General features: G+C 29.7%; 3 protein-coding genes across 6 annotated transcripts in view; 1 reads left to right on the top strand and 2 right to left on the bottom strand.

Annotated features, from left to right (window-relative positions):
- Nucleotides 1-366: 366 nt before the first annotated feature.
- Nucleotides 367-7,513, bottom strand: LOC111639647. 3 transcript variants are annotated; one of them, XM_023385560.1, is made up of 4 exons: nucleotides 7,378-7,504; nucleotides 4,864-4,876; nucleotides 4,412-4,585; nucleotides 367-1,494 (listed from the first exon to the last, which is right to left on the bottom strand). In XM_023385560.1, exons 2-4 carry the CDS (start codon nucleotides 4,872-4,874, stop codon nucleotides 468-470), a joined length of 1,212 nt encoding a protein of 403 aa, XP_023241328.1. In that variant the 5' UTR covers nucleotides 4,875-4,876; nucleotides 7,378-7,504; the 3' UTR covers nucleotides 367-467. The 3 variants fall into 3 exon arrangements, with proteins under 3 accessions (XP_023241328.1, XP_023241326.1, XP_023241327.1); XM_023385558.1 differs by lacking the exon at nucleotides 4,864-4,876 and having other exon boundaries at nucleotides 7,378-7,513; XM_023385559.1 differs by lacking the exon at nucleotides 7,378-7,504 and having other exon boundaries at nucleotides 4,864-5,076.
- Nucleotides 7,514-13,420: 5,907 nt separating this feature from the next.
- LOC111639636 (protein phosphatase 1L-like) lies at nucleotides 13,421-20,548 on the top strand. Its single transcript, XM_023385535.1, has 4 exons — nucleotides 13,421-13,966; nucleotides 16,827-17,079; nucleotides 18,100-18,230; nucleotides 18,415-20,548. Exons 1-4 carry the CDS (start codon nucleotides 13,529-13,531, stop codon nucleotides 18,802-18,804), a joined length of 1,212 nt encoding a protein of 403 aa, XP_023241303.1. The 5' UTR covers nucleotides 13,421-13,528; the 3' UTR covers nucleotides 18,805-20,548.
- A 182-nt stretch (nucleotides 20,549-20,730) lies between these two features.
- The window catches only part of LOC111639637 (cysteine protease ATG4A-like), a 23,311-nt gene continuing 19,827 nt past the window's right edge, over nucleotides 20,731-24,214 (bottom strand). Inside the window, exons 7-9 of one of the 2 annotated variants that reach the window (XM_023385536.1) lie at nucleotides 21,279-21,353; nucleotides 20,975-21,083; nucleotides 20,731-20,898 (exon numbers count right to left, since the gene is read on the bottom strand). In XM_023385536.1, coding sequence (XP_023241304.1) covers nucleotides 20,837-20,898; nucleotides 20,975-21,083; nucleotides 21,279-21,353 — 246 coding nt within the window. In that variant the 3' untranslated portion in view covers nucleotides 20,731-20,836. The remainder of the gene's footprint in view (nucleotides 20,899-20,974; nucleotides 21,084-21,278; nucleotides 21,354-24,214) is intronic. The other variant, XM_023385537.1, reaches the window with a different exon arrangement.

Raw genomic sequence — 24,214 nt, 5'->3', positions numbered from 1 at the left:
TTCTAGTTTGTCTAAAAATATTCAGTGAATATCTTATAAAATCAAATATTGAATTATTATTTCTAGAGCATTATTGTTTATTCCTTCAATCGTTTTTTTACTATGCACATGACGGCTTTAAAAAATTACAAAGACCCATAAGAAAAACTAAAATAAGCCCATTAGTGGCCGAATGGATAAAACTTACTGAATACAGGTCGGTTAATTGGTTGTAGGCCAACGGGCTGGCCACGTGGATTTCCCGGGTTTCCTTTGCGTTAATAAAAGCTAATATGAACCAGTTTCTCATAGAAAGTCCTCCTGGAAGGTATCCCCTCGGCAGATCGCTTATGTGTCGCGTTGCGAAAAAACGAAGCCTGATAAGCAATCTTTTTTAAATGAAATTTTATTATGATTTTTATATTATTACTCAAACATTTAGACATACAAAATTCGGAAAATCTGTCATATAATTAGTCTGTTTTAAATTAGAAAAACAATGTAACAAATGAATATAATCTATTACGAACATTATCAAAACTCTCGTTTTCAAAGTGGTAATAATTAGGCGATCTCATTATAGTTACTTTATTATCTTGATTCATTTTGGGGATAAAATATGCTCTAATTATATATCGGCACTTTCCTTCAAAAACTATCGTATAAGAAGGTATAGTTATTTCTCCTGTAGCAGAGCAAGTTGCCTTCGTAGAGTTCAAATTAGTCACCAAGTGATCTTTTACGCGGAAAATTTTTACGTTGACAGCAAGTGGAAATGGATTAGAATGACATATAGGAAGATGTAATTCAAGGAGATAGCATTTAGAAAAAACTGTCAATTCGCAAAAAAAATCATCTTTTGGTGTTAATGACCTTTTTTCAGTTTTGAAACATCGAAGTTTATGATATTCAAACAAACAAAAGTATTCGTCAATGTTTCTCTTCTTGGTATTATTACTGATATTGCAAGATACAGATACGATGCCAACCTTGCTGAAATAATTCAGGATTTCTGTTATTTCAGATTCATTCAAGATACCTTTTTTGAAAACTACTTCCAACTCGTCACGTGTCATAACCAAAAATCTAATATAACACAGAAAAGGCTCCATTTCATTTCTAATACGAAAGATTTCGGGAAGAAAGCCATTATTCAAAACTCTTAATTTAGCCCATCTATACAGCCCGATAAATAATGATGATTCAGATAAATTAGTGTAAATCGGGCAGGTAACAAATCTTTCAACTGTCTTCTTTCCAGAATGGATAAATTCTTCTCCTTTGATGTGATCATCAGTAAATTCTCGAAACAGTTTCCAACAGCAATATTGTAATTCCAGATCTTTGAATTTTATAGCGTATTTATAAGCTTTTGAAGCAAATTCTATATTTATTAGCTTCGGAAATATTTTAAATTTGTCCATTAATTTTTGAATTTGGTATTTTTTGACCATCTTATAAAGATCTAATAATTCGCATAAGGATCGATCTCTCTCATCATCTCTTCCGATATATCTGTGAAAAGCAGAATATTTATACAATTACAAAATAAATTTTTAAATGCTTAGGATCAATATTAGAGATTGGAAGAGGTTTAGACACACAATAAATATAAAAATGTGCAGAAGTGACAGAATGTAAGTGGAATGCCTTGTGATAAAATAGTACCAATTAGATTAAAAGGAAAGTCAAAAATAAAAAAAAATTGTTGTTAGGATTGTAATGTTGTAGGAATCTAAATGAAGAAATTTCAGGTAAAAAAACACGTAGGTAGCAGAAATGTTCAGGTTCAGGAGCGTCCTAAAAATTTTTCAGGATGAGACAAAGCTTGGAGACAATTAAAACCAATAAATATTTATTTAATTATTAAAAATTTTGTTGTAGTATATTATAGATTGATATTCATGATTGTGGATATAAAGTCTCGATCAGTTAAGATAATTTGTGAAAATTTTTTCTCGATTCCAGGGGAGGCAAGTGCCGCGTTTGTCCCCCTCTGAGGACGCCCTTGCTCAGGTTTGTGTTTGGTATTACATTATTATTAAGAAAGATCATATAACGGAGAATTTAGGAGTAAAGGACATTACAGAAAGGCTTATGGTAAATAGCTTTAGATAGCTTGAGCCTGTTAAATGATGAATTGGTTAATCAAATTAATAGCTTAGGAACTAAGAGAAGTAGACCAAATAATACTGTAAATTCATAGTTAGGAAAGATTTAAAGGAGATCTAGTTAAATGAAGAGAGAGCTCAAAATAGAATAGTTTCGGAGGACCAGCACATAAAAATCCGCCTCTCCGAGATGGAAAACTGGATGGACTAATTATATTTTAAGACTAATGTTTTCTAATTTGAATTAAAAACTTAATATTGTAACGACACAAAAACAAGTTAATAATAAAACTTTAAAAAATTATTAAATTCGGCTTTTAAACAAAACATTCTTGATTTGTAAACGAAGAGCTAAACTTCTACTTGAATTTTCATTATCAGGGAATGCAAATTTAGAATTTTCAGAATAAAAACAGCCAAACTCGGTAATGAAACAGAAAATAAAGTTTAAAATATTTCCTAGTTAATTATATTTATACAAAATGATAAATAGTAGTATGTATGCATCTCTTAATAGCAGCTTTCATTTCCAATTAATAAAAGTAAAAATTTGTTAAATAAAATTAAATACACTGCTGGCCATTAAAATTGCAACACCAGGAAGGAATGGTCGTATGAACGTCAAAATCATATGAAAGGAAGAGGAGGTTGGGATATGCAAATGATTAGTATTTCAGTGCATTTAGACAATGCAGGAGGAACAAATGACATCTGAAGCACTGCATAAAAGAAAAGTTGTGCAGTGGATTTCTCATTCGGAAATCACTTTGTAAGGTCGCGGTTTCATCAGAATATCGTGTTATGCCTCAAATAAGAAGAAATGCTTACCAACAAGTGTTGGAATTCGATAGAGGCAGGATCATTGCCTATCGAGAATGTGGATTATCGTTCCGTGATATTGCCACTCGCACTGGTCGAAATCCAACCGTCATGTGAATATGGAATCGATGGGTTGCTGAGGGTCTTACTGAACAGCATGCAGGATCTCAACACCCACCCATGACTAATGCCCGAGAGGACACACACATTGTGAGATCGGCCGTGCAAAACCGTACAACCACATCACGGACCATTAGTCAGGAAATTAGCTTGTTTGCAGCACGTCCAGTATCTGCTCGTACGGTGCGACGACGTTTGCAGCAGCGTGGACTGTCAGCATGGTGACCATTACTTCGGCTTCCCTTGACAATGCAGCATAGAGAGAGATGGCAACTCTGGTGCACCCAACGACAAAGCTAGATACAAGAGTGGGACAATGTCGTCTTTACAGACGAGTCCCGGTTCTGCGTGCAGCATTCTGATGGCCGTATACATGTTTGAAGGCTCCGATCAGACCTGATGTGCTGCTCGGAGACTTTGATATTGGCTTAGGGGCCCTGCACCTGGTGTGATGATATGGTCAGCCATTGGGTACACGACACGCAAATCTCTAGTTTGGATTGATGGTAATTTGAATGAAGATCGGTATATTTCTGACATCTTACATCCAATGGTTGTGACCTATCTTCGAGGCCTGCAAAATGCCATCTTCCAACAAGATAATGCAAGACCTCATGTTGCACGTCATGTTCTGACCTTCCTTGATACAGAGGATATTCAATTGTTGCCCTGGCCTGCATGGTCTCCAGATCTCTCACCAATTGAAAACATCTGGTCATGGGTTGCTGAGAGACTGGCCCGCCACCCCTCTCCTGCTAATACAGTTGATGAAATATGGCATAGACTTGAAGCAGCATGGAATGACTTGCCCGTTTCTGTCATCCAAGCCCAGTTCGACTCCATGCTTAAAGGGATAAAGGCCGTTTTAGCCCCCGGGGTGGCAATTGTATCCACTAATTTCGCGCCCCTGTAAATCTCCCAAACTGCTTACAAATTTAATCATTTTGTCTTTATGCCATACTGTTTATGTACAATAAATATCTTTTTTTTTTATTTGCTTTCCTTCTTGCTGTTGCAATTTTAATGGCTAGCAGTGTAAAAAAAGTGAACAAAATTAACTGTTATTAAAAGAAACATTTACACTAATCAACAAACAACCAGTAAAAACCAACATACTTAGCCAAACAAAAATTCTATACATCAATAGAAAATATGTCTATTTGCTGACATCTTTCTTACTACTTTAAAAAAAAATGGATTTGTAGAAAAAGAATTAAAAAAAATTTGTCTTCCTTTTTATAAATCTTAATATTTTTACCTTCTTAATACGTATTATAAAGAATTTTAGCAAACGTTTACATGACCAATTTTCTAATTTTCTTCAATTTTATACACGTATCCAAGACATTTAATATCAATTAATTGAGAAATTAAAATTTTACCCGAGAAAGTTTAAGAAAGATTCATAACTTTCCGTCACTCTCATTCTAAATATTCTTTTGTTTTCTCTTTCTTCCAACATAGCACTAAATATTTCACTTTTTCCGCAAATTTCAGATTTGGAAATTTCTATTTCTTCTCCATCACTGGTTACGATCTTTATAATTGGATTCTCACTAAATAAAAATAAACTAATGTAACTAAGAAAGCATAAAAAGGATTTAACAAAAATTTTAAGGAATGTAATAAAAAGCTTAATACTTCCTACTTCAAATTTTAGAGTATTATTAATTACAAAATTAAATTTTTAATAATAAAATTTGGAAAAATTAAGAATTACAATGTGTCAAAAACCATTTGTCTCTTCTTTCTTTTTTCAAATTTAAACGTTTATTCGTAAACATTAATGATAAATTAATAAAATTATTTCGTAACTAAAAAATAAAATACTTACAGTACATCCATTCCTATTAAATCAAGGATAGATAATAGAAAATATCAATTTGTCTCTTCAAATTTGCTGACGTAAATTTACAAATAATAATAAAAATTGTTAAATCACGATATTTTTGTTTTAAGCCTACTAATCCAGAGTTTAGACATATTTGCATAAAATATCGAAGTAAAATGTAATAAAATCATCTATAATTTTTTATATTTAAAAAAATTATTGATTATTATTTCACTTTATTATTTTTGTATATTTTTCTATGATGGTAACCACTCGTTCTTCAAGTAAAATGACAAGTTTTTAAATAAATTATCTCTAAAATTTAAATATCTTTTTAAATTATTTAAATTATTTTTTTCATATTTAAATTCTCATCATATTGTTGATATAATATATAAAGGCCATAGAATCTCTATGCAGAAAGTTGCGCCATTGGGTCTAAGATACACATATCCAAGATGAAAAATGTCCCTATTTTTTACTTAAAAAAATGTCCTCTTTCTACAAAACATTCAAAAATTACTGTTAAAATTAACTCTGAAAAATACAGTAATTAAAAAATGGTTCCTCCGTAGAGACACGTGGGCAATTCCATTGTGAAGCGAGAACCCACGACCAGCCTTGCGATTTTATTTACTCGGACACTGGTAAGATAGCATTTTAGCGAATTTGTTTTACATAAGTTATAAGATTGAAACGAGGCCTCGATTAAACTAATCAGTACATTGGGACTATATGATCGGCAATAATTTCCCCCATTAAGGGTTTATTTTTTAACTCTTTCCGCCCTGTGGGTATTAATAGGGCCTTTTTCGTAAGCCCATTATTGGTTTGGCCACCCCGTAATGAGGCGACCGGGTGGTGAGGGACGGATCCAACATATCCGGACAGATCACCCCGAAAAATTATTGAGATTTTTCGATCTCATCTCCCAGAGTTGTGGGCTGCCACCTTTACCGCTCCGCCATCCGGCCTTCTCCCATTGGGTAAGCATGACCTTCAGTGAAAGCGGCTGGTTTAAATGAGAGTTGATGACAACAAAAATTAAGTCTAGATCTAAATCGTAAATGAGAATGAATACAAGTAAAACATAAAATACAAAATTAAATACTGTATTTTCATCTTTCTGCAGTGGAAAAGTCTTCAAAGTTTTAAAAGTATGAAAATTCAATGAAACTGAACAAGTTAGGATACTTTATTTTTTCAAATTCGTATAAGAAGTTCAATTTCTAATAATACAAGATCATAATTAAAGTATGCCTATTCAACACTGTATATATATATATATATATATATATTTTAACTCTTTCCACCCTGTGGGCACTAAGAGGACCTCTTTTTGCAAGCCCATTATGGGTTCGGCCAGGCCCACAATGGAGCTGCCGGGTGGTGAGGGTCGGGGCCCGACATATCCGAACGGACAACTCCCGAAAAATTCCTGGGGATTTTTCGACCCGTTCGGATTCGGGCCCGGGTCCCCCAGAGCGGTAGGCTGCCACCTTGACCGCTCGGCCATCCGGCCGCTTGTAGAGATATATTGTGGTGTGACGGATTAATGAGAACCACATTATATAAACAGGACTATCACGTATTTCAAATATACAATAATGGTATCTATTTATTTCCAGTCAACTTAAATTACAGATCTCGAAACCGTCCGTAATATTACACATTACCTTTTTAAAATACAGAATTTTCACCGTTTATTTCTCCTCGTTAACAATGCTCGTAGATCTAATTACACGTGTGAGTTCCGAAACTGGCCAGTTCACAATCCGTTTGGATCGTCTTATATTGCTAACTAGCAGATGAGCTCGGCATTGCTCGGGAAAAAAGTATTGATAGCGAAGATTAAGATTATTAGATTATAGCCGATCTTACCCGTTTTATCGAGTGCAAGAATGTCTCTTCTCTTCTGAGATTAATTAGAAAATTTTTAGATATCCGCTTACCACACCGGGATAACGATAATTAAGACTCACTGCAACCACTAACCAGTGCATGGTACCACTAACTTGTAAGTGATGAATAAACGTTTTTGTAACTCTTTCTGGGTTCTTCTTCAGGTTTACTAAATTCAAAAAATAAGCTGGATCTTCCAGAATCATTCATAAATATAAATTCAAACATAAAATCGAACATTTAAGACGAAAAGTTCGAATAAAGCAAACTTATGCGTATGCACTCTTCATGTCAACTTTATATATGAAATGCTCGTATACACGCGCGCCACCTATCGTAGCATAAATGTACTATGCCAGAAACCTTCGCGGGATTGTATTAAACAACTTTCCAAAGTTTCATGGCAATCGGATAAATGGTGTAGTAATGCATGAAGGACAGACAGACATACATTCATTTTTATATATATAGATTAGAATTAACTTAAATTAAACTAAAACTAATGTTACTTAGGTTAGAGAAAGATAGGAAGATTGTTAGAAGGGAATCCCTTTTCTTTGTCTAGCGAATTGGGCAATTTGCGATGTCTATCACAGTTAATTGAGAGAATACAACCTGACCACGTGGACACCTTTCGACAAAATATCCATATACGAATCCTCCTTTATATCTCGATAGTACTAATTCTTTAATACAACTTCTCTGAATCTCTGTTGACTGAGTTTTTCTCGGGTTCCTCCCTCGTCGTCGCCCCGCGTCTCACTCTTTACAGCGTTGCCAGATCTGAAGGTTAAAAAGTAGCGTGGTTGTGCTCCAAAAGTAGCGGATTCGAACTGTTTGTAGTCCAAACAATAAAAATGAATTATTTTACAACTATGCACTTTTACTAATGAAATAAGTTTGTAATATATATATATACATTCGGTGTATCTGCATCAATTTTCTCTAAATCAAAGCGAGTCATTCGCAGGCGAGGCGATTTATTTTTTGAACGTAGAAACTTAGCGACTGCGGCTTTTGTTTTCAGTTTTAAGGTCCCCTGTGTTTCCACTGTATCAAGAACTGTTGTATCAAAATTTAATAACTTTTGGATCACTTATTGAGAAAGAAAATTGGTGGTTCCTGCAGGATAATGCTGGTAGTAGACAATCCACAATTTCACAAGTAAGGTCGCCTCCGTGCTTGTGGATTGTCTACTGGAGCAAACGACGGATGGAAAACAGAAGCAAAGTATCTTTATCTTTGTTAAACGTTGCAACTTTATTTATACAATTAAATGTAATGAAATTAAGTAAAACTTTATTAGTTTTGTATAATACAATAAATGTTTTGCGATTTTATATATGAAAATAAAAAAGTAGCGTATTAAGATTTGTAGCCTAAAGATAATTATCACTAGCCCAAAAATAGCGTGGCACTGCAACAATATAAGTTACTCGATTGTTTAAGTTATGGCAACGCAACACTTGGGCGATCTGCCTAAGGGGATGCCGAAACTGGCCCCTATTCAGGCGTTACAGACGTGGAGAAAACCCGGAAAACTGTATGTCCTGGCGAGGCGCGAACCCACAACCGGACTTCTAGTGTTCAGGGAACTTCTTGGCCACTGGTGGGCCGTAAGTTACTTGAACAGTGTTATAAATGTTTAATGTGGCCTCCATTGTTGTCGACAGTTTTCCATTTTCATAACAGCATTTTTATCACAGAACGCAAGAAGTCTATTGGAATTGCTAGAACATAATGTCTACTGCTGTCCTTCAGTGTGAAATACTGGTATTTAGCCTTCAGTTTATGACGTTTTTCACAATACACCTGGACTTCTGGTTATGAAACTTTTTGAACAACCCCCGTGAAAGATGTCACATTCTTTAAGCTGAATGTGTCGTAATGTTCACAGATTAACCATCCGGATGAGTAAGACGATTAAACCACTGACCTGTCGTTCTGGGCAACCCGGGATTGAATCCAAGTGAAAGAAGAACCTCAGAAATTTTTCAAAAGGTGGTCTGTCCCGGATAGATCGGGCTCATTTCTTATCATGTAGCTGCCCTCGTTATGTACCTGGAAAGAGGCCTCTTCTGCCCACAAAGCAGAGAGTCAAAAATTAAAAAGTACAAATTTAATACTAGTTTCGAAGCATTTTGGGGTTTTTAAATAAATGTTTTCTCCTATATAAATACTGTACTGTATCTCTGCTACAAAATGCCCTCTGTTAAGAAAAATAAAATAGCAAGTAGTTGTATTCTGCTTAAAATTACTCATTGCTTTTGTTAGTCTGTTTCCCTAAATCTTACTTCTCCTGCATATGATGAATTGAAGACATCATCAATGGTTCCGAAATTCACAGAACATATTTGGATTGTATATACTTTTGGTTGGACGTGAAAAATGATACTGATGCTGCAGACAATGGGAGACATGGAAACTATATATTTGCATTAAACTTGTCCACATTGCCATTTTCTTCTATGAACCTGGTTAAAAGCAAATTACGTAATAGATTAATATGTAACACTATTGATGCTGTTCTTTGCATTCGATATGGCTTAAAATTTCTAGATATCTGTAGGCCAACAGAATTTCAGCCAACAAAGGACGATTGCAGAACTTAATTCAACTTATGATAGTAGTGATAACAGTATCTGACAACAGTAGCGGATCTAGAAGCTCCCAAAGGGGAATAACTAAAAAATTAAAACTACTTGAGCATTTTATAAAAAGTACTAACTAATTATTCAAAAATTTTAAATATTTGAATAATTGATAAATAGCTTTTATTAACATATGCACAGCGATTGTATTGCGGACGGTCAGATAAACCAAATTCGTCATCATAAATGTTCTTAAAAACGTTTTGAAATTCGAACAAATAAAATTTAATATTTTTGTGTCGATGGGGGCTTAAGTCCCTATTGCCCTTCCCTTGAATCCGCCACTATCTGACAATAGTGTTTAAAAATGTCTCTGAGATGTTAGATAAATTTTAGTATTAAACATTTCTTGTATATGAATTATACAAGATTCAACCTTATTCTCTCAATACATCATAGCCAAGAGCATCATTATAAAGAGGTATACCACTTCTCCAAAAGTTATATTTAACTTTTCGAGAAAATATGATTTCACTCAAAAAATATGTCTCACAGTCAGGAAGTGTCTAAACAATACAACCATAAACCATTAAAATCGGAAATGTCAGTCGGAAATGTAGTTGTTTTAAAGATAAAAGATGTCTACTTTTTTCGAATAATCCTAAGGTATTAGGTATAGTACAGTCCGTTTTCTGTCCGAACACGAACTAAAAATTGAATCGAAACGCTAACAAGTCTAGAATATTGTTTCGGGATCATCTACAACGATTACTTGCCGTTACAACAGTGGTGTCGTCGTTGGCATAAAAAAGAATTTTAAAAAAATTGCTCACGCTCATTCTAGAGACCTTGGTTTAGGTTTAGTTTATTTGTATATGGCAACGCGACATGTGAGCAATCTGCCGAGGGAAATGTCTTCCGGTAGGACTTTATATGGAAAATTGGCCCTTATTTAGGTGTCAGAAACATGAAGAAAATCCGGAAAACTACACGTACCAACGACTAATCACCAGTGTTCAGTTGTTTTATCCACTCAGCCACCGGCGGGCATGACCTTGGACATTGTCACTTTGGTCCCACTGTATCTTGAAAATTAAATTACGGACTTCCAATTTTTATTACGTTTTTAATTTCCTCATCTGATATGTAAAATGAGAACGTTTAATCAAAATCGACGGATCAAATTTTGAGAACGAACTCAATTCTAAAGCCACATAGCAGAGAATTCGCTAACGCTCCGCCTCAATAAAATTATTTAGAGTTGGCCGCATTTATGAAATTATTGGTTTTATTGTATTAAAAAATTAAATAGTAATCTATCGAAATACGTAGGGTTGTAAAAACAGTGTGGAGTATAGTTAAACACTTGGTATCATTTCTTGCGAACGTATGAATAGATAATTGTTGGTCCAGTGGATTGGTTGCATGCTACTGGTAAACCATATAAGCAAACTGTAACTCGTGGCTGGAAATTAACATTGGAGTATAATCCACATACCTTTCAAACACAGATAACACGTAGGTTATCCGCTGAAATTACAGTATCTGAGCTGATCTAAAACTTCAGTATTATTGTAAGTACTGTACTAGTGACTCGACTACACTGATAATAATAATCGAAGGATAACATTAAGCAGGGATAAATAAATAAGATTACAATTAGTAAAAATTTTATTTTCTTGATCCTGACATTAAAGTAACATGTTAAAACAAAAGTTACATAACTCAAAAATTTCTTAATTATAATTATTATGAACTAATAGTAAGTATAAATTCAAAATTTTTAATAAATGCTCTGTTATATATTGTTTACTTAATTACCTAACAAAAATTAATAGACTAAAATGCATCTGTTTAAGGTTTTAATATATTATAGTTTCTGGTATTTTTTGTAATAAGTTAGATTAAGTAGCAAATTTCTGTTATTTATTTTATAAGATTTACAATATTTGAATTGACAGCTTCAGCTTATTAGATATATTACCACTTAAATAAACAGTATTATAAAAAAAGAATCCTAGTATTGAAACTTTTTATTCCTATTAATTTTTTACATACATAAGGATTTTTATTATGTTCAATTCAACTGTTGGGCAATAACAACTTTAATATAGAATTTACATGAAAATTTATAATACATTTAAATATAATAAAGCCCTGAGCAATTGAAAAAATGTAACATTACATTATATTACAAGAATATAGCCTTAAAAATTGTTTTCATCACATAATATCATATTAATACTGTAAGAATGATAAATATACAAAGTAGATCATAACAGAAAACCTCGAGAAATAAATATTAATTTCCTGAGGATAAATTAAGATATTCAGGTTTAAATATAAATCAAAATTAATTAGATCAAGCTAGAAATACTGATTGAGATCTAGCCCAAAAACTGATTATGAATCTAATGATTATTTTAACTAAAATCTTAAAATCTTTTACTATTGAAAAATATAGTAACACATTTTAATGTTTTTTTGATTGAAACTTAGAAAACTAAAAGTTCTTACTTATTCATCCTTATTGTTACAAGTTATTTATTTGTGACTATTACACAAATAATTATGTATTGAACTAAATAAACATTTATTCCTGAATATTTTTATTTGAAATAATTTGACACAGATAAACCAAATTCGTCATCATAAATGTTCTTAAAAACGTTTTGAAATTCGAACAAATAAAATTTAATATTTTTGTGTCGATGGGGGCTTAAGTCCCNATTATATTGATTTTTAAAAATATAAAATATGAAAATTATATCTTTCTTAAGTTAGGCTATAGAAATATTTTAAAAATATAATTTAGCAGACTTTCTAATAAAACAGTTGTACATGAAAACTGAGATAATAAAAATAACAATATAAAATTTTATATTCCCATTATCATCAGATAAAACCAAAATAAAAATTAGATATAAAGTAATATATTAATACAATATATGAAATCTTATATTAGATATAATGAATAAAAACAATTTATTTTTTTGAACTTAGATGTTTTCAAACTCAACAATATATATTTTTTATTTTAATTAAAAAATAAATAAATATCTTCATATTAGTTTATTCTTTGAAATATAGCTTATACAGCAGTATTATTTCTATTGCAAAAAAATTAGACAATTGTGATTTTTTTTATAGTTATTTACTATTATCATTAGTTTCTATTAATTAAGTTAGAGCTCTGAAGTACTACTTTAGTTCTTAGTAAAGCAATTTTTAATAAGAGTCTATTTTTCAATCCAAATCTTAATTGCATCACATTCAGTCACTACATTATTCAACTTCAGTATTTAATTTTATCAGTATATTTAATTCTAATATATATAACTAAGTTTAAAAACTAGATTAACAAGTTTAATTTTCCTTTAACTTTTTTATCTCAGATCAAAAACTCTAACCTACAATTATAAAATGTATCATGGTTAATCAAGTACATTAAACCAAGTTTATTTATCTTAACAGTGTTACTGAACTCATAACTGATTACAAAAATCAGTTAAGAAATACATATAGCTTTTATTCCTGTTAATAATAATCAATAAATTGACATATTAAAACTTCAGTGTTAAATTGAAACATGCTTTTTTTCAGTTTCCATTTAAAATATAAGCTAAATATACTTCCAAAGATATTTTAAGTCTACTGTTAAATCATTAAGCTACTTCCATTTATATTTTTAAATAAGAGGCGAATTGAAATTCATAATGTTGAGCAGATTCATTATAAGTTGAGCACGTGCTTGTTGACATCACAACTTTCTCTTTCACTAAGAAAGTAAACTTTGGAGATTTATAACTAAAATAATTGATATTCTTTTAGAGTTTGGTAGATTCTAAACATTTCATTAAGTCCTGTTTTTTGTAGATCGACAAAAGTTACTTGAACGTGTATTTTGGAAACGTAAACGATACCTTGAATGGAGCCAACGTCATTGGCACTAAATATAAATAGAACGGCACGAGACACTCAATTGCGATGAATTATATATCCGTATCGGACGAATTTCATCAATTAATTTATCCATTTAACCAGATATGAAAAAGTAAACGGATAAAGTAAACTATAAAAGATATTAAAGAAATTAACACGACGAAATTCCATATGACGTAATAATCTATTCTTCGCTTCATGTTTCACTGCGCAAACTCGCTGCCAGCTAAAAGATGGAAAACGAATTAGAAGAAGAAATCGTCGTATTGTCTCAATTAAAGACGATGTCGCGCTTTATTATTAATTTCCCATTAAATTGGACGTCTTTTGCGGTATTTTTTCGTAATCTTCTAAGGCCGGAAACGTTAATCGTCAGTCTAGCGGTCGTAGCCGTAGTTCTATTGTTGCAGTCGTGCGAAGTTTGGAATATCAATTTTTTGAATAAATTCCATTTGGCAGCGCAGCTAAATGCAGCTGGGAAGGGACGGTTTCATCTTTTTGTTAATTCGCCTCAAGGAAGCGATAATGCTACTTGGGAAGTGGATGGAGACGACGCTGCCGTCTATGCTATCCAAGGGAGGAGGGCGAAGATGGAGGATAGATACCAACTGGTCAGCGATCCCGAAAACGGCATCTCGCTCTACGGCATCTTCGACGGACACGGTGGAGAGGTGAGATCTATCCTTTCAAAATCCAACCCTTACTTCTAAAACATCATACTTTCAAAATCCACTAAAAAATTCAATCTAATATCAGTTTTAATACACACAGACTAACATACTGGCTGTATAAGTTTTAAAACATTTCTAGTGTAAATTATACAACTGGTTCAGTTGGAAGTAAGAGAGTGTGACTAATAACCGGAATGATTGAATCTCCAAATGCTTAATTATTTAATCTTTGTCTGTATCTATTGACATTTTGCATAAATAATCAAATTCAGTATAAAAGTAAAGAAAAATTAATTCCAAAATTTCTATGGTAAAAGTTTTTACATATTCGATTTATAAAAATAACGGGCAATTTTAAACGAATATTTTTAGCTGTGCAGTTTGTTACAAAAGTTGTAATTACAACACTTTATATAAAGCGAAATATTCTTACATAAACGGAGTTTAAATTTTGTTTGACTTCTTAAGAATTTTATTTTTAAACTATGTACTGTACAATGGTTTGAACAAACTTATTGTAGAACTGGATCTTGCTCCACTTTAATGTATTTTATTCCTTTTAATGTAGCATATCTATATTTAGATGTATATGAGTGGTTGGGGCCTTGCATCATTGCACAAAAACATTTGCTCTGAATAATAATTTACTAATTTTCAAAATACCATGAACTACAAAATAATTGATTGAACTATTAGTGCATTGTAATATTCTTACTTAATTTTAAAACTGTATATATTTTATTTGTGTTTCAGATTTTAATCTTTTTATACTGTTGCTATAATAGAATAATACAAAGTTCAAATATTATTTAGTGGTTGGAATCATTTTATCATAAAGTATATATTAACTTATAGAATTTGGAATTTGAATGCATAATTCAAATTTCAAGCTTTAATTGTGTGATTAAATTGCACAAAGCTTTGTTTGTTCATCTGTTCAAACACACAAGTTATATACAGAAAGATCTCAAAATCTTTAAACTTATTTTATTTTGGATCTCATTTAATTCAACAAGAAAAATATATAAATTTAAATCATTGATATGATGAAGCAATTAATTAAGATTAATTTTGTAATGTAGTGTGCATAAATCACAAAACTTAATAAAAGAACAAATGTAAAATATTGTTTTGAAGGCACGAATAGTAATTACTTTATACTAATAAAACAAGGCAATTTTATTAATGCATTTGCAATCTTGTTTTTAAGATTATATCTATAATTTTGTTCACTAGAAAGTAATTAAAATATAATAAAGATTTATGTTTTTAGAAATTAAATTTAATCATTTTGTATGCTTTCCAACATTATTTTGAGAAAGTCCTAAACGTTGCTCTAATACTTTGGAATGAGTTGAAATATCATATTATTGTGTCTCATTTTATGTGGCTTTAAATTTTGATTTTTTCATACTACTAAATGACGATAATTGCCATTTAACATTGCATTTTTATAAATTTCAATCTAATTACTACCTATATTTTGCAGTTTCCTAAGTAATATGCTATTATTGCATATAAATTGTTCATTATTGTTCATTTAAAGCATGACAGAAAAATAAAATTCTCTCTGAATCAGAATTAATATTAATTTCTGTAATAAAGCTCAAATATAATGTTTTGCAAATGTGTAAATGAGTTTTATGTATTGCTAATGCTTAAAAGTTAGACTCAGCATTATTCTACAAAATATACTGTTTGAAAGAGAATTTGTGATAAAAAAAAATTACATATTTTTTTATCACAAAATCTCTCATACATGACCAGATGTGCAGATGACATTGAACACAATATCCCATCTGAATATTCTCTATTTATAAATTCTCACATTGTATGATTACCACTTCTATGTCTATTCAGCTATTTCAATATCACTTCTGTATTGTCCACTGTTTTAATTCTTCTAAATATCTTTATTGTCTACCAATTCCCCTTTCAATAATTTTAAATCTTGGTTACAAATAAATTTATACACTATATTAATATACTCAGATATTTTAGTTTGAAGGTATGGCCATAATTTATTTAACTATTAATATTTTATCTGTACAATAAAATAATAATAATAATAATAATACATTATTTCACTTTAGATTTGAATAAAGGCAGTGTTTTTTTCTAATGTTTTCTGAAATTTTAAAGTATTTGCATGTGTGTAGAAATGTAATTTGTTTATTTTTCTTATAACCGAAACTTAACATCTATAACTACAAATGGCAGTTGTAGTTACATCTCATAACTACTATAAATTGTGGAGGTGGTGATATAATTTTTATAAAATGATTTAAAATAACTTACTGATAAACAAATACTTTAAGTATATTGACTTTTTGAGATTAATCATGTAATTTGGTAATAACTTTTTCCTTTTATTTTATCTTTAAAGTGTGTTTTCAGAATTATGATCTAAAATATAATAAAAAATTGCAAATAAAACAGTTAAAAAATAATCATTTATGAATGAAGAAACAGTGTGTGTTTATAAAATATATCATGAAACAAAGAGCTTATTTATATTTGGTCTTTTTAAATTATTTCTATGCTATTTTTAGCTATATTTAATGCAATTTAACTCTAAAAATTAACCTATTAAAATTTTCACTAATAAAGTTGATCTGTATTAGAATTTGATATAAATTTTACTGAATTTGATATGATTAACAACAGAGAGAACTAAAATTAAAATCTTTCATTTAATTTGATAAAATTATCCTTTGCAGTGTTGGCCAATTATTCAAATTAAACCCCAAAATTGAATTTGGTGATTGAGATAATAAAATTTTGCTTTAATTAATAAAAATAATATATTTTTGAGTAGATTTTATTTTTTTCCGTAAATAGTTTATGTTTTAATTTATAGTCCGCTGCAGAATTTGTAGAGAAAAATCTTTTCAAGACACTGATTAAGAAGCTTCAGACCGCAAAAGGTCATAACCACATCAATAGAAGAGCTTCAGTCAAAATAACGAAAACTCAAGACGAAAAACAAGAAAATGCCAACGGCCTAACTTTCCCGGCACTAACAAGCGAATTTTCTCGACTCCTTACGGAGGAAATCTTAACCATAGACGAACAACTTTTGAATAAAGCAAAAGCATCAAGAGATGTTGCTGGTAAAAATTTTATTATGTAGTAGTATTTCAGAATTTCCAACAAAATATATAATATTGAGTGAAAGTAATTTATTAATTATTTGAAACAATCACGAATTAATATTTACAATACAGAATTATATAATTAGATATCAGTATAATAAACAAGATTTTGCTAAACAAGTTTTATGAACTCTGAAGGTGAAGGACATTTAATGCAGACATGAATACCAACTGACCCAGATTTTCTGATCTCTGAAGGTGACCCAGATACCTTACAATCAGGCTGAACTTTTTCTTTTTAAACTTCATACTATACTCCACTTTCCTTTTTATAATCTTTAAATAAAACTTGTTTTCTTAAAAACATCATCTTTTTCCTTCTTTTTTGCATTTTCTACATCAAATCCCTTTTTTTTATTCAGTTTTAAGTAATTTGTCAAAAATATTATTTAGTTTATCTATCTTTTTTTTACATCTCCATCTCTTTTAATAACTTTTTGAATGAATTTCAATTAAAGTTGGCAATGATCTAGTAACTTACAAAATGTGTTTTATATGTATATTTATAATAGCACATCTATAGCATCATTAGTATTAAATTATTTTAAAATTTTTATTAATTATTAAGTCATTTGTTTTTATGGGAAATTTAAGAATCAGATTTTTACGATAAATATATAATCATCAAAATCGGTTCGACAAAATATTCACAGAATACAAAACATAAAAATATGCATATCTGCTTTTTATTATCATTCATATAAAATAGCTGTTAATTTTTTTAATATTGAATACAAAATGAAAAAATTTCAGAATTCTTTCCTGTTTTATCACCTTTTTGGAGAGAATCCAAAGGACTCGACTTCATTAATCATAGATATTTTGCAAGTCATGCAATTAGTTGTCAATACGATGCAATTTTATTATGACAATGTTAGGAAAAAAATCATTTGAACAAAATTTACTTTAATCTGTATGCATTAAATAGTTATTAGAAAATGAAAATGTATTTTAAGATATTAATCAGTCTATTTTCAGGTACTACTGCTCTAGTTGCTCTTGTATATAATAATCAATTGATTGTGGCAAATGTTGGTGATTCTCGTGGTGTAGTTTGTGACAGTAAAGGAACTGCTATACCACTTTCGTTTGATCACAAACCACAACAGGTAATTCAAATTATGAATTAATTAATTAATCAATGAATATGAAATAATACAGTTTCTTAAAAAAATATTTTAAGATATTCTTAAGTAATTTTTTTTTTTGTTTAGAAGAAATGCACTTTAAAATTTTAAGGGAAACCTGATATTTTTATAAATTTTGTTCATTGAATTACTTCATTTTTTTCAGTTGAAAGAGCATAGGCGCATTAAAGAAGCGGGAGGTTTTATCACATTTAACGGCGTGTGGAGAGTTGCTGGAATTTTAGCCACATCCCGAGCACTTGGAGACTTTCCTCTAAAGGATCGTAAACTTATCATTGCAGAACCAGATATATTAACCTTTAATTTGGATGACTTGAAACCAAAATTTATGATTTTGGCTACGGATGGGTTATGGGACACTTTTACAAATGAAGAAGCAGTAGCTCACATAAATGAAAATTTGAATGAAACTCATCTGGGTGCTAAAAGTCTAGTCTATCAAGCCTATCGGCGGGGATCAGTAGACAACATTACTGTCATGGTAGTGGATTTTCGGAGTTATCAGTCAAAGAGTTCAGAGAAGAGAGAAGAATAAATTGCAGTATATACATACACATAAATTTTACTTGCTATTTAGCAAAAAAATGTTTGGTTTTAGATTGTATGATTTCTGTATGAAAATATTTTGCATGTTATGTGTGAATAGAACTAGAAGTTATTGTAATTTATTTAAATATCCTTTTTAAGTTATTTGTCTAGAAAGCTATAAGTTTTAACTGTCTATATTGAATCTGTCATGTAAATAATTTGATACATTTTGTTTGATATTTGTTTTACATGTTTCTAATCTTAATCTTACAAATTAGATATTGAAACCATACGGTGGCAATGTGCTAGAATATTTATTACAATTCCATAATAGGTTTAGAACACTTTTAAGTCTTGTTTTTAAAGCTCTAAATTAGGTTTTAACTCTTCCGTGGCTGAGTGGGATATATTTTTATAATGTAGTAACTATGTATTTTTTTGCTAATATTTTTTACTTTGACAATCATTTGACCTTTACTCCAATTAATAATTTCAGAACAACAAATTTGTTTTACAGCAAAAATAACACTTAAATAATATAATAACCAAAATGTGGAAATAAATATAAAAATTATTGCATTATATACTTTATTATTTAGTGCATATTCTATTTTATTACATCATAGATGTTTGCTGAATAGTTAACTATTAAGACAAATATTTGAGTTTTTATGCCTTTTATTTGAGTTTTACTCTTTTGCAATTCTATATTCAATGTGAAAAAGATTTGGTAAAAGAACAATAAATTGAATAAATGAATTCATTTATTTCTACTAAAAAATATTTGGCATCTTTTTATACACTTTATAAAAAAGATGAAAAGTATTTATTTTTACTTGAATTGTCACCTTAACTGATTAATTATATTGATAAATAGCATTCTATAAATATTACACATGTAAGTTTTCCTTTCTTTATATTAATGAATTTTTCAGTTTCATTTAATATTTGCATGTCTTATCAAGTTTGTTCTGATTGCTAATTTTGTTTGAAGTATAATTTTATTCCACTCAGTCATTCAACAATGTTTATCACCACCAAGGAAGGGTAAATTTAACAATTATCTAGTACAAGTAACATTCAAATATAGAATTATATAAGGTGCTAAAATATCTGAAGTTTAGAATGTTGAGCATTGAATTAATGGATTAGGAGTCCAGATTGATATAGCAAGTGTATAGAAACAAACTGTTACCACATACTCTAAGTAATAACTAATGTGATATTGAGATGCCTTTTCTAGAGGCACAAGTTATGATAGTCAAAGGTTTAGCATTTTAACAAATTATGGACTTAAATTGCTTTCTTCATTCATAAAAAAAATTATATATTTTTAAAAGAAACTTTATTTTCATACTTTTGAATTATTAAAGTTGATATATGTTCTTTTGCTTAGAGGAATTTAATAAAATATTTGTTGTAAATATAACAATGCAATTTTGTCATAAACTAAAAAGAAAAAAAATTATGCAGTTTTGACTAAATTGCTTACGTTGAAAAAAAATATATATATATATATATTTTAGAGCTTTTACAGCTCTGACAATGCAAAAATTAATTTGTGGCATTTAATAATGATGATGTGCTGTTTTTCAGCAATTGCAACTTCCATTTGATATTGGAATGTACTGTACACTATCGAATGTGTTTGTCATATTTTTTATTTGTCTAAAATATTATATTCATTTTTCCTTATATATATTTTATTTTTTATTCTGTTAGCCTTGAACCTGAATGATTTAAATTTTAGAGTGTCATTTTGATAAAATGGTAGAATATAAAACTACACTTGTTTGCAACTGCACTATTTTTTAATGTTAGCAATGAGCATGATTCCTGTACATTGTTGTTTTTTATCATTAAATCTTTGTATATAGAAATTTTTATTAAAGAGCAAATGTTATCTTGTGTATTAAAATGTGTGTGTTTTTATTTTTATACAACTTTTACAATATAAGAGTTTTAAAACAAATTCAAATATATATATAGATACAGGCATGTACTGTACATGGTAATTTTAAAAATTTACATATAATATTTTATAAAATTTCAAATTCATCATCAGATGCTTCAAATGCTCTCTCTTCTACAAATGTAAATTCTGAAATTAAAAAAAAATTTGAGGTGTTGCTGTATAAACAAATAGCTACTTTTCTAAAATGAAAAACAATACAAACCTAGACTGCTATCTGCTTGTTTATCATCAGCTACTTGAAGAGGTGGCCAATGGAGCGGTCTTTCTTTGCTAAGTTCAAACAAAGGCTGAGTCTCTGCAGCAATTAAAAACTACAACAAAAAATTAAATTCTGATATACAGTGTATACATTCATTGATTTTTTTTTTATTCTGTAATGCTGTTTTTATATATCCATTTATATCTGTTTTATTTTTAAATAAATCAATAAAAATGATCAAGTAATGTTTGCTATTTACATACTGTATTTCTAATAAAATAGGATTTTGTGGAAAAAAATACTTAACTTGTTTTTTCCATCCTACCTTATGCACTTGAACACACCAGCTATCAAATTCTTCTTCAGTTTGAAAATAAAAACACTAGAAAATACATAATTTTATTTTTTAATGATGACAAAAATTAATACCTCCTTAAATTATAAAAATTATTTTATTTACATTTTAATATTACATTGAATAGTTAATTTTCTTTTTAATAGTTATATAAAAAATTATATAAATTGTATAAAAAGTTATATAATATTGAATAGTTATATTTTTTTTTACTCTCTGCTCTGTGACACTGAGGATACTTTTAATTAATTAAGAGGGGCAGCCTAATGAAGAGGGACAACCCTCTTCATTAGGCTGCTCCTCCTTAATTAATCAGACTACCTTAGCCCTGAAAAATTCCTGAAGTTTTTCAATCCATCTGGTTTCATTGTCTGGTCCCCAATAGTAGTACATGGTTCCCTGATAGCTTAACAATTTGGCCATCCAATTGTCATACTTTTATTATCCAGAAAAATTAAAAGTTTAAGCAATTAGGAAATTGTCATATTTACCACTGTACATACACAAAAATGCTGGTTATTCAAAAATTCTTATTTTAATTTCATTATGTATAATCTTTCTTTAATAATTTTTCTTATAGTTGCATATTTTAAAGTAATAAATCATCAACTATTGATGTTAGAAATTCAGTTCTTCATTAGAAGCATTTTAAAAACACCAGAGTATTTTTTAAAATTTTATTTAAAAGAATTTCAATAATAGAAAAAGCAAATATGAACAAAAAACAGTTAATGTAAAATGTATGCAGCTAACGTTTTATCATCATTGCAATAAATTAGAATCAAGACAATCTGATTTAATTTCATAATTGTTTCCAAAAACTCATAAATTCAGCTTCTAGTTGTCCAACCCATGGCACCCTAAATTTTTTAGGTACATTTTCATTTATTTTAGTAAAATATGTTGTAGAAATTATTCTTGTTTCACTAGATGCACTTTTATGTCATAATGACGTAATTGCTACTAGAAAATTGTTTTATCTAGAAAACTGTTATGCATGTGGCGTAGTACATACTGTTGCAAACAATTCTTTTCGTGCATGAAAAACATCAAAACTGCTGAAAGAAATAGGTTGAGTGATTTCCATTTAACTAACATTCTTACAATTATGACTAGTATCATAAAAGCAGATGTTGACATTATTATAAAAGGAAGGCAATGTCAAAAATCTCATTGAATTTATTTTTATTTTGTGTGAGTATAATTTCTTTTTTTACTGTCAATAAATAATACAGTATTTTTTTGTAATTACTCTATATATATATATATATATATATTTGTTATTAAAATTTGATAATCACATTTTGAACTTTTTAAAAATATATATTTATATAAAGTACTTTGTGGCCTACTGAATATATGTAAATTTCTAATTTGGCCCATTAGGAAAAAAGGATGGACAACTCTGATCTATAGATCTAATTCCAAATATATACAACTATTCTCACTCGAATAATGCACATAATTTACTGTATTCAGCATTCTAATTCATTATAATACATTTATATCTTGAATATTGTTCAAATTCAAATGGCTTTGAAGAAGACTTGTGTCTTCTCTGTCATCAAAATTCTAACGAATGGATATAAATTTTTTTTTATTAACATTAACATGTAATTCATTGTATCATGTAAGATTAAAAATATTTCAATACGATAAAGTTGAAATTCTACTTTTTAAGTTCATGTTTAAATATGTTGTATATCTTATATTAAAAAAAATAAAAGCTTATCAATTATAAATAGCTCTATAATTAAGCATTGTATAAGTTAATCAATACAATGGGTGATTGGTTAACAAACATAATCCATTCCAAGACGTTGTTCACTATCCAAATTGTTCGTTAACTGATCATCGATTTACCATAGGTTTTTATGGCAATTTGATTAATTCGTTCTGGAAACTCCAAAAAATAAAAAATATATACTTTCTTACTATGTTTATTTATATGTAATAATAAAAATACNGATCATCGATTTACCATAGGTTTTTATGGCAATTTGATTAATTCGTTCTGGAAACTCCAAAAAATAAAAAATATATACTTTCTTACTATGTTTATTTATATGTAATAATAAAAATACATATATACACAGTCTTGCATTTTTATTAGTCATGTTTATTTCCATTTGTGGGGGTTAAAGAATGTGTCTAATGTCAATTGCTTTTCTCTCTTCTTCAGGATTTTTCAGAAGTAATTAATAGCATTGTAATTGTAGAGATCCCCAAGCTTATTATCCTCAACCTGGTTTGGATACCATTCTAAGACCGTTGTTCTGGCATCCTCCCACTTCTTCAAAAGATGTTTAATAGCAGATATCGGCATTAATCCTTTTTTTCAAAGAAAACATATCTCACCGAGTTTCTTGGCATTCTTCATTCAAGAGTTCTTGGCATTCTGTCATCAGATCAGTTTTAGGTTCAATTATGAGCTCATCAATGTTCTTTATTTCTCAGATGTGATTTTTGTTACTCCTTAAGCTGCTTGAGTCTTCTTGATTATACTGTATCTTTCTTNTGTTAGATGTTTAGCTAGTTCCTGGTGCAGTGATGTAAACTTTTTGTACCAGAAATTGTGAATGTTGTCTACACCAGGTGTCTTCCAGTTGTGTGTTCTGTTAACAGCATAGCGGATTGTTGTGTATGTTTATTTCAGCACAGGGAGGGCATAGTTGGTATGTTGTGCAAGTTTTTGTTCTCCTCCTTGATTCAGCCTGCATCAGCATTGTGTGTAACATCATTGGACCAAAGAGAAGACCAATAAGTTGTGAGTTCTTCTGTTGGTGTGCCACTGTGCTGTGTATCGGTGTTTGTTTTGGTACTGATTTGTCTGTAGAAAAGTTTATCATTGTTTGTGAATAATTTATTTTGTTGTTTTCGTAGTGTAC

The sequence above is a fragment of the Centruroides sculpturatus genome, unplaced genomic scaffold, assembly GCF_000671375.1.
Source record: "Centruroides sculpturatus isolate CEXI.00-Female unplaced genomic scaffold, Cexi_2.0 scaffold1179, whole genome shotgun sequence".
Taxonomy (NCBI): Eukaryota; Metazoa; Arthropoda; class Arachnida; order Scorpiones; family Buthidae; genus Centruroides; species Centruroides sculpturatus.
The sequence above is the reverse complement of the archived record's forward strand: the minus strand, read 5'-3'. Positions and strand labels throughout refer to the sequence as shown.

What these genes read in the sequence shown, in the direction of transcription:
- LOC111639647 (XM_023385558.1), bottom strand. Translation starts at nt 7,412, where the DNA reads ATGGATATTTTGTCGAAAGGTGTCCACGTGGTCAG. An exon ending in AAAGGTGTCCACGTGGTCAG is followed by an intron (nt 4,586 to 7,377) that starts GTTGTATTCTCT and finishes ATTTTTATTTAG; the next exon opens with TGAGAATCCAATTATAAAGA. An exon ending in TCTTTCTTAAACTTTCTCGG is followed by an intron (nt 1,495 to 4,411) that starts GTAAAATTTTAA and finishes TGCTTTTCACAG; the next exon opens with ATATATCGGAAGAGATGATG.
- LOC111639636 (XM_023385535.1), top strand. Translation starts at nt 13,529, where the DNA reads ATGGAAAACGAATTAGAAGAAGAAATCGTCGTATTGTCTCAATTAAAG. An exon ending in TCGACGGACACGGTGGAGAG is followed by an intron (nt 13,967 to 16,826) that starts GTGAGATCTATC and finishes TTTAATTTATAG; the next exon opens with TCCGCTGCAGAATTTGTAGA. An exon ending in AGCATCAAGAGATGTTGCTG is followed by an intron (nt 17,080 to 18,099) that starts GTAAAAATTTTA and finishes GTCTATTTTCAG; the next exon opens with GTACTACTGCTCTAGTTGCT.